This window comes from Trypanosoma cruzi, genomic scaffold (assembly GCF_000209065.1).
Source record: "Trypanosoma cruzi strain CL Brener 1047053517191 genomic scaffold, whole genome shotgun sequence".
Taxonomy (NCBI): Eukaryota; Euglenozoa; class Kinetoplastea; order Trypanosomatida; family Trypanosomatidae; genus Trypanosoma; species Trypanosoma cruzi.
In genome coordinates this window covers 243,586-260,013 of record NW_001849546.1, presented here as the reverse complement: position 1 = coordinate 260,013, position 16,428 = coordinate 243,586, and the positions used below count along the sequence as shown (strand labels likewise).

Genomic DNA, 16,428 nt, shown 5'->3' with positions numbered 1-16,428 from the left:
ATGTCCCAACGTATCCCAGAGTCAATGGACCTGAATACTTCGTAGTAGCCGGCAGCGCAAGGAGTAATCAAAATTAGATTTCCTTCCAAGTTTGCGATGGATGGTTCCTTGCAGTTAATACCTGTCGTACCGGACGAGAGCTCCCATGCTTCCATATGCATTTTGAAACGCATGGACAGTACAACACTCCTTCCATCCTTTTCTACTGCCTGCATGGGAAGCACAGGGTAACCGTTCTTCGTCACAACACCCGATCCTCCGCCACCGATCACCCTCTTCAGGAATTGAGTAAGCCCGATGGCCACAGGGTCCACTGCACGGATATCATCCCACATGATTTTCTTCTGCCCACCATCCTCAGTGAGAGTTCCCCGCGTCAGTAAAAGCCTCCAGCCATCTGCATCGGCAGCCTCGCCCCCCAGACGTCCTCTTCTCGTAGTCCCCAAGGGCCATGTAGATACTGTCGCCGCTCACAATTGTCGTTGGCTGCATCTTTTCTCGTGTCCTGATCGTACCACTGGCGGCATCCACAAGTTCTACGAGAGACACGCCTGCATCCATCGCCGAGATCGCCTTTGAGCCACCACCGTCCGTCTCAATGTGCGTTGATGCAGTCGCGGCATGGCCGCAGGCTCCGTCCCTTTCACTGCACTGAGCTTCAACAACGGCAAACACACCGCCGGCCACCTCAGCAAGGCTGGGAACACGAAGCGAGCCGGCGGCCGCCTCGGATACAGTCATTTCATGCTATTTATAGGGCGCCGGTGTCGTTCCCTGAAAAGGATCAACGGCCTTTCCTTCCCCCTTCCTTCCCTCCTCCTTCCGCTGGATCTGGTCACGCGGCGACGGTTGTGTGTGCGGAGTGCCTTCACTGCAGCAACACGTGAGAGCATATAAATATGTGTTTGTGTGTGGGCGGTGTGTGCTGTTGGCTCTTTCAGTGCCTTACAATTTCACAGTAGCGACTCGCGTTTGTTTTCCTTCTTTCCTAGCGTGTCTGTATTCAAAAATTGGAGAGTACAGAAGCAACAGTGGCAATACATCAGAAAGGTCAGCGGGGGTTAGAGCGGAACACCCACGCAAAGTGCGGGACAAAAGACAATCCGGAAGGGACAGCACAAAGGACCATTGCACACAGAAAAGAGCAGCAACACGGCAAGTCACGGCGGGCCGTCGGTTTGTGCGGGCCAGCCCTCACGCGGTGCAACACGCCACACACAACAGGAAATGACAGACAGAGAGAAAAGAGGGAGATGAATGCATGCCGTCAAGAGGCACTCAAAATCAACATGGCCCGTGAGCATGCGGCCACTCCACGCAATAACACAGGAGAAAAGGATCACAAGGGAAAAAAGCAAGAAGCAGCGCAAACACACACGGAGGGAACAAACACCAGTCGCAGGAAAAGCACCGCCATGGCCCTCGCCCTGGCCGGCAACTCCACACCAGCCCTCACACACACACACCATCGCAGTGCTGTCAGTCCGCGGGCGAGAGGATTCGGCCCTCCACACAACAAACGCACACACCGCCACCAATCAACCACCAATGGAAGAAGAAAAGAGACACACCGCCTCCAGTTCAATCCTACGACCAACGGCATACGACCACAGCCCCGCAGCCAACAAACAGCGAACACGAAGTGAGCTCTCAAGGAGCCACACGCGGAAGCGATTCCTCATCCATCCATGACGAGGCGCCTCATTCCATGCGGTCACACGGAGTGCGCCATTTCCCAAATAGAACTTATTCGTCGTCCATCCCTTAAAAACGCTTCTGTTAGTGATGGGCCTTCGAACACAATAGAATAAAATGGACAATGCAGTAGTACTGCGACAGCGCCAAACACAATGATTCCCTCATACCGGGGTACTTCTCCGATTACGCCTCGTATACACGCACACAATTAACATGCTACATGTAGAAATCACCCAATGTTTTTCACCAGAAACCAAACAACCCCACTCCCTCCCTAATTTTCTTCTGTCACTGTTATGTTCGATAGCTTTGGCCATTCTTGACATCTTTTTGTAACACTGTCACCTGGTGCTGGTGCACCCGCACCGCATGCACACACAAGTGTCTAAATATATATATTTCAAAAAAAAAAAAATTACCACAAATCAAAATTTCTCTTTCACTTTTCATTTCCTAATCTGTTTCCTGTTGTTGTTGTTCTTCCACAGTTGGGGGAGATTCTTCTCGTGGAAAGTCTCTGGATGATACAGACACTTGGTATTGGTGTACCTTTTTCTCCCAGAACGCCACAATCTTTTTTTCAGCGGGGCTCAATTTATTGGTATTGACGACATCACATCTCTGCCATTCGTTCATCGGCGTGCTGTCTGCGTGCTGCACGTAAATAATCTCCCACGACATGTCTCGGGATAATTCCTCCCAAACATTAAAATATGCCGCCAGGCACTCATTGAACTGCCTCACGGTGCTGGCTATCGTGCGGTGCCCACCCGCCGTAGTAATCTGCAGCCCAACCAGCGTCTTCGGATTTGAGTCCACAAAGAAAAAGGCGTCCACCAACGGAAAGTTTTGAGCCACCGGTTTGTACAGCACCCCGTACTTCATATTAATCTTCTTTTTAAATTTTTCCAGGCACTGGAAAATACAGGGCTTGAGAGGGCGCTCATGTGGATACACTCTCAACGCACAGAGGTGTGGCGGAGCATTTTTTTCTGGTTTCAGCTCCCTGAGTTTCGGTATTATTGCATTTACAAAGGCCTCGCTCAAAAAAGTAAACACGGAATGCTTTTCAAGGGGTTTTGATAAGAGATTGTGCTTGATAGCCAATACGAGTAAATTAAAATCATTCGGCACCATTAACTCCGCCAACTTGCATGTCACCAAATTTCCGAGATAGGAAGATACCAGTGCATTGTAAGGCAATTCTAAATTGTTTCCCCCTCGCAATCGTACGACCTTTACAAGTTTGTGAGAGATGTGGCTATCATCACACACTTCATTAGTCCCCAAAATAGAGTAATAGTTGGTAGCAAAAAGGTTCATTGTTTTAACTTTACTTTTGCACGAGTCAATCCGACCAATGTATTTTCTGTCATCAAAGATGTAGCGAAGAAGTGGTCCCACTTTATCCATGCGACCATTCACCTTCTTCCAGTAGTCCGCTTCTTCCTCCTCTTCTTCCACCGCAAGCTGCCCATTGTGCTCCTTCCAAATGCACATTGCCCTCACATCGCTCTCGTCAGGGCAATTAATTATGATTTGTTTCGCTCGCACCAGCTTCGCCCACGATTCGTAGTTGTTTTTGTTCGGTGACGTCACCACAATCATGCCCCATCCCTTGCAAGGCAAAGCAGTGGACGGTTCATGACCCTTCATTGCCACGTCGTAGATAATATACCCCTTAAACCCACGCCCAGAAAACCCGTCCAAAATATCCACGATATTAGACGCCTCACTGCATTTTTTCACCGTTTTGGCGGTCTTGTCAAAAAGAAATGTTTTCTCCGCAATAATGTAAGCAACCATTTGCAGTCGCTTCGCATCGTATTGCAGCAGCTGGTAAAGGAGGTACGAACCGGCATTCATCGACTTCCCGATCCCGGGCGTCCCAATCAGCACAAACGGATCAGGCGAAATTTTGTTCTTATCGTGACTGCTGAACCATCCGGTGAGACCGCCCTTGACGATCTGCCACACTCGATCCACCTCAGAGTTCACATAGCAGTCACGAATGAGTTTATTCAGCCCCCACCTATACGGCCATCCCTTGTCCGAGGTGAGCACCATCAGCTTGAGACGCTCTGCACCGGATTGCTCCACACCGTCATTCTTTTCAAAAGTTCGGCCAACTGCTTTGTACGTCCATGGCCGCGGTGGCTCCCCATCCCTCACTTCCACTCCCGTCCCCTCGCCTTCAGGAACCTCCACGACATGGTGCCAACTCGCATTGTGCACAGACTCGTACAATCCCTCCAGTTTCATCGCTTCAATCGTCGTCGTTAGGTTCCTCGCCTCCTCGGCAGCTGCATCCAAGAAATGTTTATTGGAGTTATGAACTGTTGCTTTTACCTCCGCAGCAGCTAATGACCACCCAAGTAGATTGCTGACACCATTTTTGTAAAGCTTGCGTACAACTTCTTCCAAATCCATTTCCTCCCGTACAGTCTTCTCCATCCTCGCATAAGCACCTGATGCCTGTATTTCTTTCAATACTCCCGCTTCGCGGATATACCTCGTGGGATCACTGATAAAATCCCTCAGTAAGACATTCCGATTGGAGCGCAAAATGCCTCTGCCTTCCATTTCCAGCGTAAGAAAATCGTTCAGCTTTATGTCCATGACGCGAACTCTTCCTCCAAACAACAAATCTTCGATCTTAGCAAATAAGTTAAATATTACTTGTTCCTCCCGCCTTGCCCTTTCTTCCGCCTCACGGCGTTCTTCTGTCAGTACCTGAGTGAGGGCTGCGTTTAGTTTTTCCCTTGCAAAAGGAGTGACCGTATCCTTTCTTTCATAGTCCCTCCATTGCTCGAGAGAGTCCACATCCTCGTGATGAAGCTTATTAATGGCCTCCAGCGCTTGGTATGACGGCGTTGTCGTTATTATGCGTAATAACCTTTCGTTTTGGATAAACATCTCGGGATCCTGAACAAACATCTCCATAGCGACGTTCTCATTGGTGTCCACAACTCCCCTGCCACCAACATGATTCCGAAGGAATTCATTCAGCTTCATGTTGTTCCTGAGAGTGCTTCCCTCCAGCAGAATGTCCTTTACGGTGCTTCTCATGGTCCGCTGTGGTCGCCGCGCTTCCTCCACTCTTCTGCGAGTCGCAGAGAAGTGATCTGTGTCACCCTCAAATTCCGACCTCGCTCTCCTCCGATATCCCTGCGGGACAGTAGGCGCTTGAATTTCCTCATTATCGTAAAGTCCTTCCTCGGGCCTTCCAGACATTGTTCTTCTTGTTTTCTTAGTTAGATTGAGTTAAAGCTGAACAATAACCACCCAAAGAAAGGAATGAGAGGGATAAAAAATGCACATACATGACAGAGAGCCACAGCAATTCAGTCATCCACACAGGGTAGAGTAAATATTGAACTCGAATAATCCTCTTGACTGCTGGCTGGATCCTGAAGTTATGTAAAGAAACCAGACAACATAGGAAAAGGGGGCAACACATAGGAAGTTAATTTACCACATGTTTTCTCCTGATACTATATATATGTATATATTCTTTTGGCCGCTCACGCAGCCTTTTGCAGTCAGATAGGATCTAATATATTTACTGACGAAATGGCAGACTTTGTAGTCCCCCAACCACAAGAACCCGCCGCATGGTGGGAATCAAAAGTGGGTGGGTAAGATGGTAAAAATAAAAAGCATCTAGCCCCTATCGGTTCCCTGCTGCCCCTACAAAGTCGTGTACTTCCCAATATATTCATACGGTAGAAAGCACCAAAAAGGAAAGCATTCAGTTATCAGGATTTACGCACATTAATTAAGTATGCCAGCTCTCCCGCGATCATTCTCTTCACAAGCTCTTAATAAAATAAAAGCAACAAATCAATCACCCAATCAATCTATGAATAATTAAAAGAAAGAAGATGCCTAGCAGAAGCATCCACGTTATGCCGTACCTACGAGGGGCTTTTTGCATTCTCGACGCGCAACGGTGCTGTTGAGTGGCGGAGCCTTTACACCCCCAAAAGGAGAAACTGCGTTAAATTTTTCAAGCAAAGCATCTTCACCTGTCCAGAAGAGCATAATTAATGCTGCAGCTCGCACTGCATGCACGGTCAAGCAGGCTCAGAGTGTCTGAGCGGGTGTCACCAGCCATGGGCTGCAACGGCACTGCGGGTGGTCGGTACAAGAGCGCAACGGTGGTGCCTGAGGCGTACGACGATGACGTCATTTCGTGGAGCTTCTGCGTGTCCTCGTCGCTCTCCTCGTCATCGCGCAGCAGCGCCTCCAGTCCGCCACGCCGCGGCTCGCGCAGCTCCTGCCAGTGGCGGTCCTCCGCGTACCACACAACGACGCTGTACACAGCGACCGCAAGCAGCACAGTCGTCAGCAGCAGCACGATAGCCGCGTACGCCCTCGCACCGCCGTCGCTCGGCACAAGGTGGTTGGCCGCGCTCACCACGCACAGCGCCGCAAGGAGCAGAAAGCCCGCAGTGTGCATCACCGTCAGGAAGGCCGAGCGCATCATGTTCGTGAAGGCAACCACGCCCGCACCCGCAAGCAGCACAGCCGCCATGCAGAAGTACTGGACGTGGCAGCCTCCCACGGGCGGGTGCACAGCCGCAATCAGGCACACCACACACAGCACCGACAGCTGGAACATGCACCAGTACACGCGGCTGCCCCTCATGCTCGTCAGCATGCCGCCGTACATCCGCTGCTGCGCCGCGGGGTGCCAATACCCGACGGGGTACAGCAGGCGCTCGCGCAGCGGCTTCCTCGAAAACTGCCAGTACTTCGTGAAGCTCGCGCCCACGTGGCGGGCAATCAAGTAGCACACGCCGGCAAAGAACGCCACACCGTACAGCACGCCAACAACTCCAATCACGCGGTGCTGCACGCGGGCGTCGGGCATCGCCAGTGCGAGTACGGAGCCGAAGAAAACGCCGAGGTGCATCGCGTGCGCCACGACGTACGTCAGGCTCGGGAAGCGCATCGCAGCCCACGCAGTCGCCGCGTCCACGCCGCGCCACCGCTGGAAGGCCGCCGTCACACCGCAGTGCACGCACCCAAACACAAAGTCGAGCAGCGCGTTGCCCACCACCATCCACAACGGGTCAAGAGCAGCGAACACCGACAGGAAGTACGGCAGCGCAACGGTGCTCGCACGCTCCTGCGCCGAGGCGCACGACATCCTCGCGAACACGCCGAGTGTCTGCATCTCCAGAATGGAGCCGAGCCCGCCGGTCACCACCACGGCAACAGCCGCCGCACCCGCAACAACGCCGGAGATCGCCGAGAGGGCACTGGCTGCGGCGGGCAGCGTGTCAGACCTGATCGTGAAGGAACCAAGCAGCACACCCTTGCAGCCGCCGGACACCGCCACAGCGTCGCAGCGAATGACTATCGTCTCGTCGGCACCAATAAAGTAACCGCGGTGCACAGGCACAGCCAGCTCCAGGACGGTGGACGGATTCGTCGCATTGCGCACCCACGTCGCGTTGCGCAGCATCGCTCCCCACGGACCGCCAAACCCGCTCGGCTGCGCCGTCGCCACCGGCACAAAGCTCAGGTGCGTGCCAAGCTGCGGGTCGCGTGCCCACCGAAACGGCGGCGGCAGCGCCACCATCAGCCGCGTCGGGACGGCGCTCCCACAGCCACGGATGTCGTTCTGCGTCAGGCTCCCACCAGCCGCCGTCGTCGTCACGGCAAACGTCGGGCACGCCACCTCGCTCCACCACAGCGTGCTGCTCACCGACGCCGTCGGGGTCCGCGTGGGCGACAGTGCCAACGTCTCCGTCACCTGCAGGGTCTCCGTCGGCCCGTGCTGCGTCGGACTGTAGCGCTCCGTGCTCAGGCTCGGTGTAGGTGTCGCCGTCCACGTTGGTGTCAGGCTGCGCGTCTCCGTCAGCGTCGCCGTGTGGCTCATCAGCGGCATAGCGGGCGTGCGGTTGCACCCGTCCACGTGCGGCAGGTACACCGGCAGGCAGTCGCGCCCGTACCCGCCCTCAGCACAGCGGCAGACGCACGACCCCGACATCGCCCTCGTCGCAGCAGCAAAGCAGAACACGTCGGCGTCGCACACGCCACACGCCACAGGACGGAATTCCCCGATGATGCCGGCGGACCTGTAGTCCATCGGCTGCAGCGCCTGCCCGTTCAGCGTCAGGCACCCCACGACGAATCTTCGGCCGGCGCCTACAAGCGCAACGGTGCCGTCCATCACGACGGGCCCGCTGCCAGCGTTCCCATAGAGCGTCAGCGTGCTCTGCACAAGGTCCGCACTGCGCGGGTACGACGACAGCGACAGGAGCCTGCCGCTGATGCTGTTGCCGCGCACCGACAGCCACGACCCGGACACAAACGACGCCGACCCCCGCAGCTCCAGCAGCGCACCATCCGTCAGCGCACCGGCGTTGTCGTTCACCACGACGGCGGACGCGTTGGCCTCCACACCGCTGTCGAACACCAGCCCATGCGCGGCGTACACCTGGCTCCCAGACACGCGCAGCACAGCGCCCCACGACGCAACCACGCGCGCACTCGCGCACAACGCATATTCGCCACCGAACACAGTCGCGTCCAGCGCAACACCGCCACCGACAAGCTCCAGCACGGCGCCGTCCACCACCACCGTCCGCCCACCAGTCATCACGGTCACGAGGGCCACGCCGGACAAAACCAGCACGGACCGCACGAGCCGCAGGCCCGACAGCACCAGCACCGGTGCGTACGGCGAGGACTGCGAGCCGGGAAGATACACAAGCGGCGTAGACCTCGTGGCAACCAGCAGGGAGTCCGTCACCGTCAGCACGGACCCCGCGGGAAAAGTGCCGGTCAGCACAAGCGCACCGTTCAGCGCCTCCACATCGCACACCGACAGCTCCACCGGCCCGCTCTCGTCGCTCCCCGCCGCCCCCGCACCGCGCAGGCCTCCACCGCCCATCACGTACAGCACGGCGCCGTTCAGCAGCGACACGTTCTGCACAACGATCCGCACGCCGTCCCGCGCCATCCACGGCACGTAGAGCATAGGACTCACGCCGTCCAGCACAACGTGGCGCAGCGCCACCTCGCTCGCGCCGGCAGGCACAACGAACACCGACCGCACCGTCACGCCCTCGCGGAAGAACACACTCGACGCAGTGCCCACAGCGGGCGGCAGCGCGGGAGCTCCCACAGGCACGCACGCCTCGCCGTACCCGCCGCTGCCGCACGCGCACACGCACACACCGTTCCTCATGCTCGCCGACGCCGTCCCGGGCGCGTAGCAGTGTGTGTCCCTGTCGCAGGCGTCGCACCCAGCAACGTCGATGCTCCCAGCGTCGCCAAAACCAGCCGCAGCGTACTCCTCCGCCGTCGACAGGACACGTCCACCAGCGTCGTTGCACGCCACCCTCAAATGCGCCCCAGCTGCAAGCGACAGGCTCACCGACAGCATCCGCGGCAGCAGCGCTCGGTTGCGCACAAAGCTCAGCGTGCTCCCAGCAGCGGTCACGGTGCCAGCGGCGTAGAGCATCTCCCTCGAGACACCGTCGTGCACGTTGCTCTTCGCCAGCAGCATCGACCCGCCAGCCAGGCTCACCGTCGAATAAAACGCCACCGCGTAGTCCCCCGTCGACGAAAAGTCGCTTCGCACAAGCGCCACAGCGGAGCCCGACACGCTCACAGCCCCACGCACAGACACCGCGTGCTTGCACAGCAGGAAGTCGCTGTCAACAAACGCCACCACGGAGCCGCCGGAGCGCGACTCAAGCCCGCTGACCAACACATCGGCGCGCTGTCCAGCAGGCGGGTCGGACAGCCACCCAACAACGTACAGGCTCGCTCTACCCACAAACGTGCAGTTCGCCAGCGTCACGTTGCGCACGCCCCCTGACATCGGCTCCACGTCCACCACGACGTCCGCCGCAAAGGTCACGCCAACGTAGCACACCACCGACGTCCCGAAACTGACGTTCACCTCCACATCCACACTCACGTCCCGCACGCACAAGTCGGTGCCGTCGGTGCTCGGCGGCTCGGGGACAGCAACGGGCGGGCACGCATCGCCGTGGCCGCCCTCAGCGCATGCGCAGGTGCAGCCGTCACTCGACGCCGTCGTCGTGTACGCGGGGAAGCACGAAGCCGCGAGGATGCATGGATCACTGCAGGTCAGGATGGTGGCATTGTACACGGACGGAATAAAGTAGTTCGCTTCCTCACCGCCGTTCACAGTGTTGCACGCAGCCAAAATAGCTCCGTTTGTGAGGTCACTGGACACCGTGGGTATCCGCAAAACGGTCGGCAAGACCGTGCTGGATAAAAATTGGTTGCCGGACACTGACACCGTGGAGCCGCGGAGATTCACCTTGGAGGAAAAGAAAGAAAACTCATTCGATGGGAGCACGCGGCAAAGGTTGCCGCTCAACTGCAGCCAGGAGTTGTAGTAGATGTTGGAGGAGTCACTTGAATAAAACACAGCCAAGCTTCCCTGCATGTCGTTGCCTTGAAACACAACCGCTGACCAGGACTCCACACGTAATGCCAAAATAAAATACATGAAGTACCGCACCGGCCTCGACACAAGATTGCCTCGGATCACCACGGCGGAGTTGTTCAGTACACTCAGCGATGAGGAGTGTCTAGACCCTTCAAAATATATCAAATTACTGTCTCCGCCATCCATATGAAACGTGTTGCCCACCACCGCAAATACGGAGTGCCACGACACCCTCAGAGAAGATTCAACGACGCAAATGGCGCTTGACGATGCCCTCACGCTCTGAAACACATTGCCGCTCAGCACCACCGCGGAGTCGTTGCTGATCGCCAGCCCATTCATCGCAACACACGACGGATCCCTAAGGCCCAAACCCAACCGAGGGATCAGCCTCGTGAGCGTGAAGTGGTTCCCGCTGATCGTGATGTTCGTGTGCGGTGGAAACACACCCTCCGGGCTGAGCAGCGCGTCACGGAACGTGTTGCCGGTGACGAGGATGTTCAGCGACCTAACAGCGGCGTCTGCGTTGCCCAACAGCACTAGCATGGCGCCGTCCCTCCACGTGCATCCATCGAACATGACATTCGCCACGTCGCCCGTCATCGCCCCAATCAGCACCGTCAGGCTCATGCCGCCCCCACTGAACGTCACGTTGCGGTAGCACAGCCACGACAGCCCGCCGCCCACTGTCTGCGCAATCTTGGGGTACACCACGTCGCTGATGCACTCACCAACCGGCGGCGGTGGCGGCGTGGGCGGTGGTGGCGGGCCAGCAGGCACAGGCGCCGGGACGCACGCATCGCCGTGCCCTCCAGCAGCGCACTGGCACTTGCAGTCAATAACCTCCGTCGTCAGCGGGGCAAAGCAGTCGCCCTCCTTAGTGCACTCCCCGCACCCTGCAACCGTCGTCACGTTGGTGATGCCGCTCAGTTCCAGCTCTGCCGCCGTCGTCAGCAAGCGTCCCGCGACCGTCAGACACCCAGCAACAAACCGGTAGCCGGCGTCAACCCGCTTCAGCAAGGATACCGACAATCCCGTCGAGCCCATCGTGCAGCCCGTCAGCGTCACGCCACTGCTGCTGTCCATGTCCACAAAAGGGGATCCACTGTCGTAGAAAATCGCACCCAAACCCACGTCGTTGTCGCGCCAATCCAACCAGCTTGACCGCTCAACGGTCCACAAATTGTTGGCGTAAATAGCGTATGACACGGAACCCCTGTTCCCCACCACGCGCAACACGCTGTGATCCGAAACGCTGAATCCGTGTTGCTGAAGCAGGAGGCCTGCCCCGGAGGACATCGTATTGTTGAGCAGCGCAAAAACAGAGTGATTGCGGACAATGAGGATATTCACGTAGAACAGGTGTTTGTACCCATCAAAGCTGCAGTAACGCGCGTACAGCGAGCTGCCCTCCACCAGCGTCAGCGTCCCGGTCGAGTACAAACCAAGCGCACCGTACCTCAAGGAATGCGCATTGACGTTGCTGACCAACAACGAGGACGCGCTTAAAACAACGATCTGCAGTAACACGACGCTCAGCATGTTGGTCCTAATGTGTGGCAGCTGGACCTCAAAGGCCTGCACCGCGTCAACCTCCGTGACGGCAATGTCGCAGTGCTGCGGGAGGGCAGCTGCAAACACAACAACGGAAGACCGCATTACAGTCCGGCTCACGCGGACCAGGACGCCGGCTGACTCGACCGCCTCAGCACCACCAACAAACTGCAGCGTGGCACCGCCACGGAATGTGCACCCAGTGAGCGTGATGTTGATGGGGAGATGCAGCGGCATAATGTTGAAAAAAAACTTCAGCGCAGCACCCACGCCGCTGAATGTCACACCGACGTAGCAGTGGTGCGTCTTCCACATGTTCAGCGTGAGGTCCGTCAGCGTCTGGTCCACCACGCAGCTCGTGTCGCCGTCGACAGCTCTCTCCGGCAAGGGCGGCACAACCGTGTCGGGCACCTCAAGGGGAAGACACGACGCGCCATGCCATCCGTCCCTGCAGCTGCACGAGCACGAGTTGCGGTCCACCAACTCCGTCCCGGGCATGTAGCACGCCGCGTCGTCGTTGCACGTGCCGCACCTGAACACCACCACGCCCTCCGGAAACACACCGTCGTACAACACCTCCCTCCCTTCCTCGTGCAGGTTGCACCCCACCACAAACCGCGCGGGCGACGCCACAATCGTGTTCGGTGGAAGAAGTTTGGCAAAGGCTGCACTTCCTTCCACCTGACGGTTGTGTGCAAGCACCACAGTGGTGCCGCTGCCCGACAGCTTAATTTTCTGCTGAGAACGTGGCATACTTAATACTGAGGCCGCACCCACGTTGTTGCCCTCCACACGCCACTGCGCACCGCCCTGAAGTGTCACAGTGCCGTCCAAAAACACCAGCGCAGAATCAGAAAACTCCGCGCTGCCAACAAGGTTGCAATCCGCCACTCTCAACAGCCCCGCGGTGCTCACGACGGTATCCTCAAATAAATAAACGCCATTAACCGCTCTCATCGTGTTGTTCTCCACGTCAATGTGGCCGCCGTTCCTCACGACAGCGAAAACGCAAACGGATGATTCCACACCGTTATCCTCCTCTGTTGCCCTCAACGTATTTCCCTTCACAATGATCCCGCCACCATCAACAACACCAATGGAAAAATAGACTGCGTAACTACTTCCCTCAATGCGGTTGTCAAGCAGCAGCAGCGTCGAGTTCGCACCAAGAGTAAACCCCGAAATAGCAATGGCATGGACCAACGTCGTCACAAGCGTACTGCCCGCCACCAGTATCTGGGAGCTCGCGCCAAAATCACCCTTAAACTCCAGCTCACCAGAATCCAGCATCGAGGATGTCACGTTCACGTGCACTCGCGCACCACTCCCCTTGATCGACAGGCCCACGAGGACGCACTGCAGCAGTGTGATGTTGAGTGTATGTTGTGGCGCGTCAAAATGCAACAGGTCCAGCACGATCGCGGCAGTGAAGGTCACGCTGACAAAGCACAGACCACGCACACCGGGATCAGGATCGTCCACGGAGCTGATGCTGCCACCGTGCACGCAGCGGACCTCCGTGTCCCTCGCATCGGGGAGCGGGAGCGGCCCAAGGCCGTCCGGAACCGCAGCTGGCAGACACGTGTTACCGTGGCCGCCAGCAGAGCACACACATTCACAGCCGCTGATGCTGCTCGTCCTCGCTGCAAAGCACACGGCGTCCACGGTGCACGCACCACAGTCCAACACCGTCACGGGTGCTCCAATGTTGAGCTCTTCTTGGTAATCCGTCACAGGTGAGCCCCTTGCCCCGTTGCACACGCCGTAGATGATCGGGTGCGTGTCGGATGGCGGTGACCAGTTGCTTGTCATGCGTGCGATGGTCGAGTACGAGTCGTACGTGAATTTGTTGTCAAGTATCGACCACACACTCCGATCGCGGAACGCCAAGCCGTTCTCCTTGAGCACGTACACAACGTAGGCGGTGCGGAACTCGTTGTTGCGGTGCACCAGCCAGCTGCCGTCAGTCACGCTCAGCGTGTTTGCAATGAGCATGGCAAGGCCAAGACGGAAAGTGCTGGACACAATCTGCAGCACGCTGCCACCAGTCACCACAACATCCCTGAACATACACGCACTTTCGTAGAATTTACTACTCGGCGCACTCCACGAGCTGTCCTGTATGGAGAACACGGAGCCGCCGACAACACGCAGGTCCGACGCAATGGAGTAAATCACGTGCGCCCGCGACTTGACAACGCAGTTGTCCATGTAAAAGACGCTGGACAATTTCACGTCAAGGCCGCGCTCCACGAGGATCACAGCGCACGAGCCCCCGCCACACACTATCGTCGACCGCGTCATGACAAACCGCGTCGACAGTAGCCGGACGCCGTCCAGGACAAGCGCGGGGCCACACCGATATCCCGCAAGGCCACGGGCCGTCGGCACGTACTGCGACCCGCCAACCGTCGCACGCAGCGTTGAGTTCGCCAGCAGCACACTCGAGTTCGGCGGCATCGCGCCATGCAGCACGATCGTGCCCTCCAGCGATGTCACATTCGTCATGTTGACGAGGGCGTGCGGCATCAGGCGCGCCGTGCTCTCGCTGAGGCCACCAATCCGCAGCTGTGCGCCGTCCGCAAGCACGCAGTGGCGCAGCGTCACGTTCAGCGGGTCGGCGAACGCGTCCATCGAGTGCAGGTCCACCACCACAGTGATCGGCCCGCTGAACACCACCGAGTCGAAGCACGCCGTCGCACGCCCGCCGCCAACCGACACCGACTCCGTCAGCGTCACGCCACTCACGCACCGCCACCACCGCCGGCCCTCGCAGGCGGCACGTCGAACGGCAGGCACGCCCCGCCAACTCCGCCGGCACGGCAGCTGCACACGCAGTCAGAGAACGACGCCGTCAGCGCATCGAAGCACGCCAGCGCAGCCGCACAGCCGTCGCACGGCACCACGCTCACGGAGGGCAGGCCGGCCATGCGGTAGTCGCCGCTGCTCCGCAGCACCCGGCCGCCGGCACGGTTGCACTGCACCGACACGGTGCCGCTCGTGATCGTCAGCCCGGAGACAAGCGTCGAGCCGGTGGCAGCGCAGCGCGCAATCGACACGGCACAGCCGCTCAGCGTCACACCCGACAGCGACGCCACAGACAACGCCTCGCCCACCGCCCACACGTCGCGCAGCTCCAGCCACCCGCTGTCACCGATCGTCCCACCGTCGCAGTGCACCAGCGACGACGCAACAGACCCCTCGACGCCCACGAAGCGCAGCACCGAGTCGGACACCGCAAGGCGCTCTCCGAGCACAATGCCGCCGCCGCCGGTCACAACCGACACACTCGTCACAGAGAACACCGAGTGGCTCCGCAGACTGAGGCGCGACGAGGACGCCACATGCATCGCGGACGCGGTCGGACCGCCCGACGCCTCCAGCGACACGCCGTCAAGCACCACCGCGCTCAACAGCAGGTCCACACCGCCGCCAACGTACACCGCCGACCCGCCCGCCTGCAACGACCTCGGCACAGTGTTGCTCACACGCAGCTGCGACTCCAACAGCGACGTCGCGTGCAGCACAAGCGGCGACGCCACCGCGTCCGTCAGTCCGCTCAGCTGCGAGTAGCGCATCGGCCCCGCCGTCACAATCGTCGAGTCACGGACCGTCACGTTCGTGTGTGCCGGCAGGTTGTGCGCAAACACAAGCGAGCAGTAGCTCCCAGACAGCCCGCTCACGCTCACCTCCAGGCTCCGGTCACTCGCCGGCTCGCCGCTGTAGCCCCGCACGTATATCTGCGCACCGCCGTCGCACACGCAGTTCCTCAATTCGATGCGCAGCGCGCCGGGAAGCATCGCCGCAACGTCAAACACCACAGCCACACCGTTCGTGATGGACACGCCGTCCATCAGCACCGTGTCCACGGCGCGGCCCACCGTGATGGCTCTGTCCACCGTACCGCCCCGCAGTCGCAGCACCACCGCATGCACCGCGGGCATCCACGCCGCAGCAGCAACCAGCGCCAACACAACGAGCAGCGCCGCACGCACAGTCGCAATGGCCCTGCACCGCACACGGTGCCGGCTGCGCGGACACGCACCCTCCGCAGACCGCATCCACCGACACAAACAGGCACCAGCAGGACTCTTGTGGTGTGTTGCACTCGCACCGTCGACCGTAACTCCTGCCCAGCAAATCCTTTTCTACAGATGGCAAATCCAGCGACACAATTCCGATAGATCGATATCCCACTACTACTAGTCCTAATACAGCAATTAATCCCTAACACCTACAAACGATAGATGTGCCGATCAAGCAAAATTATCTCTAACTGCACAATCAGAGGAGAAGAAAGCAGCGGCAACAGCAAATAAACACAGCGGCACGCAGAGGCATCCGGTCACAGACAGCCCCCACCAATGCACAGCCAGCGACACAAAAGAAGCGCAGACGCCACCACACCAGTAATACCATCGCCCTCCCACCGCCAACGCAGCCCCACACAACCACCATTCAGAGTGGCGTCATCCCAGCAAAAGGACACATGACTATTAGCACCGCTCTTGCAACCAAAAGGCTCCACCACAGTGCAGTCCCGATGCCGTGAAAAACACACAAGAGCCGAGACAGACCCACGTGGCAGCGTTACGACCGGCGGCCATCCAGCGCGCCAAGGAAGAAATGGGTACACGGAAGAGAGGTGGAGGAATCGCCCGTCGCCAGCAGTCAAGGCGTCTTCCCTCCCTCGCGTGGGTCGGCATTGCACAAGAAACAGCAAAATCATACGC

The 16,428-nt window shown here is 58.2% G+C and overlaps 1 protein-coding gene and 2 pseudogenes across 1 annotated transcript, besides 3 other annotated features; all 3 read right to left on the bottom strand.

Annotated features, from left to right (window-relative positions):
• Tc00.1047053511929.40 lies at positions 1-893 on the bottom strand (annotated as a pseudogene; the record flags this gene model as incomplete).
• Positions 1-16,428: a sequence feature (areas not merged during assembly with more than two copies in the genome that could not be assigned to a particular haplotype).
• Positions 2,085-2,116: a sequence feature (AT_rich).
• Positions 2,152-4,932, bottom strand: Tc00.1047053511929.30 (retrotransposon hot spot (RHS) protein, putative; the record flags this gene model as incomplete). Its single annotated transcript, XM_803495.1, has 1 exon — positions 2,152-4,932. The coding sequence occupies one exon, from the start codon at positions 4,930-4,932 to the stop codon at positions 2,152-2,154; it is 2,781 nt and encodes a 926-aa protein (XP_808588.1).
• On the bottom strand, positions 5,723-15,757 carry Tc00.1047053511929.20 (annotated as a pseudogene).
• Positions 10,877-10,909: a microsatellite.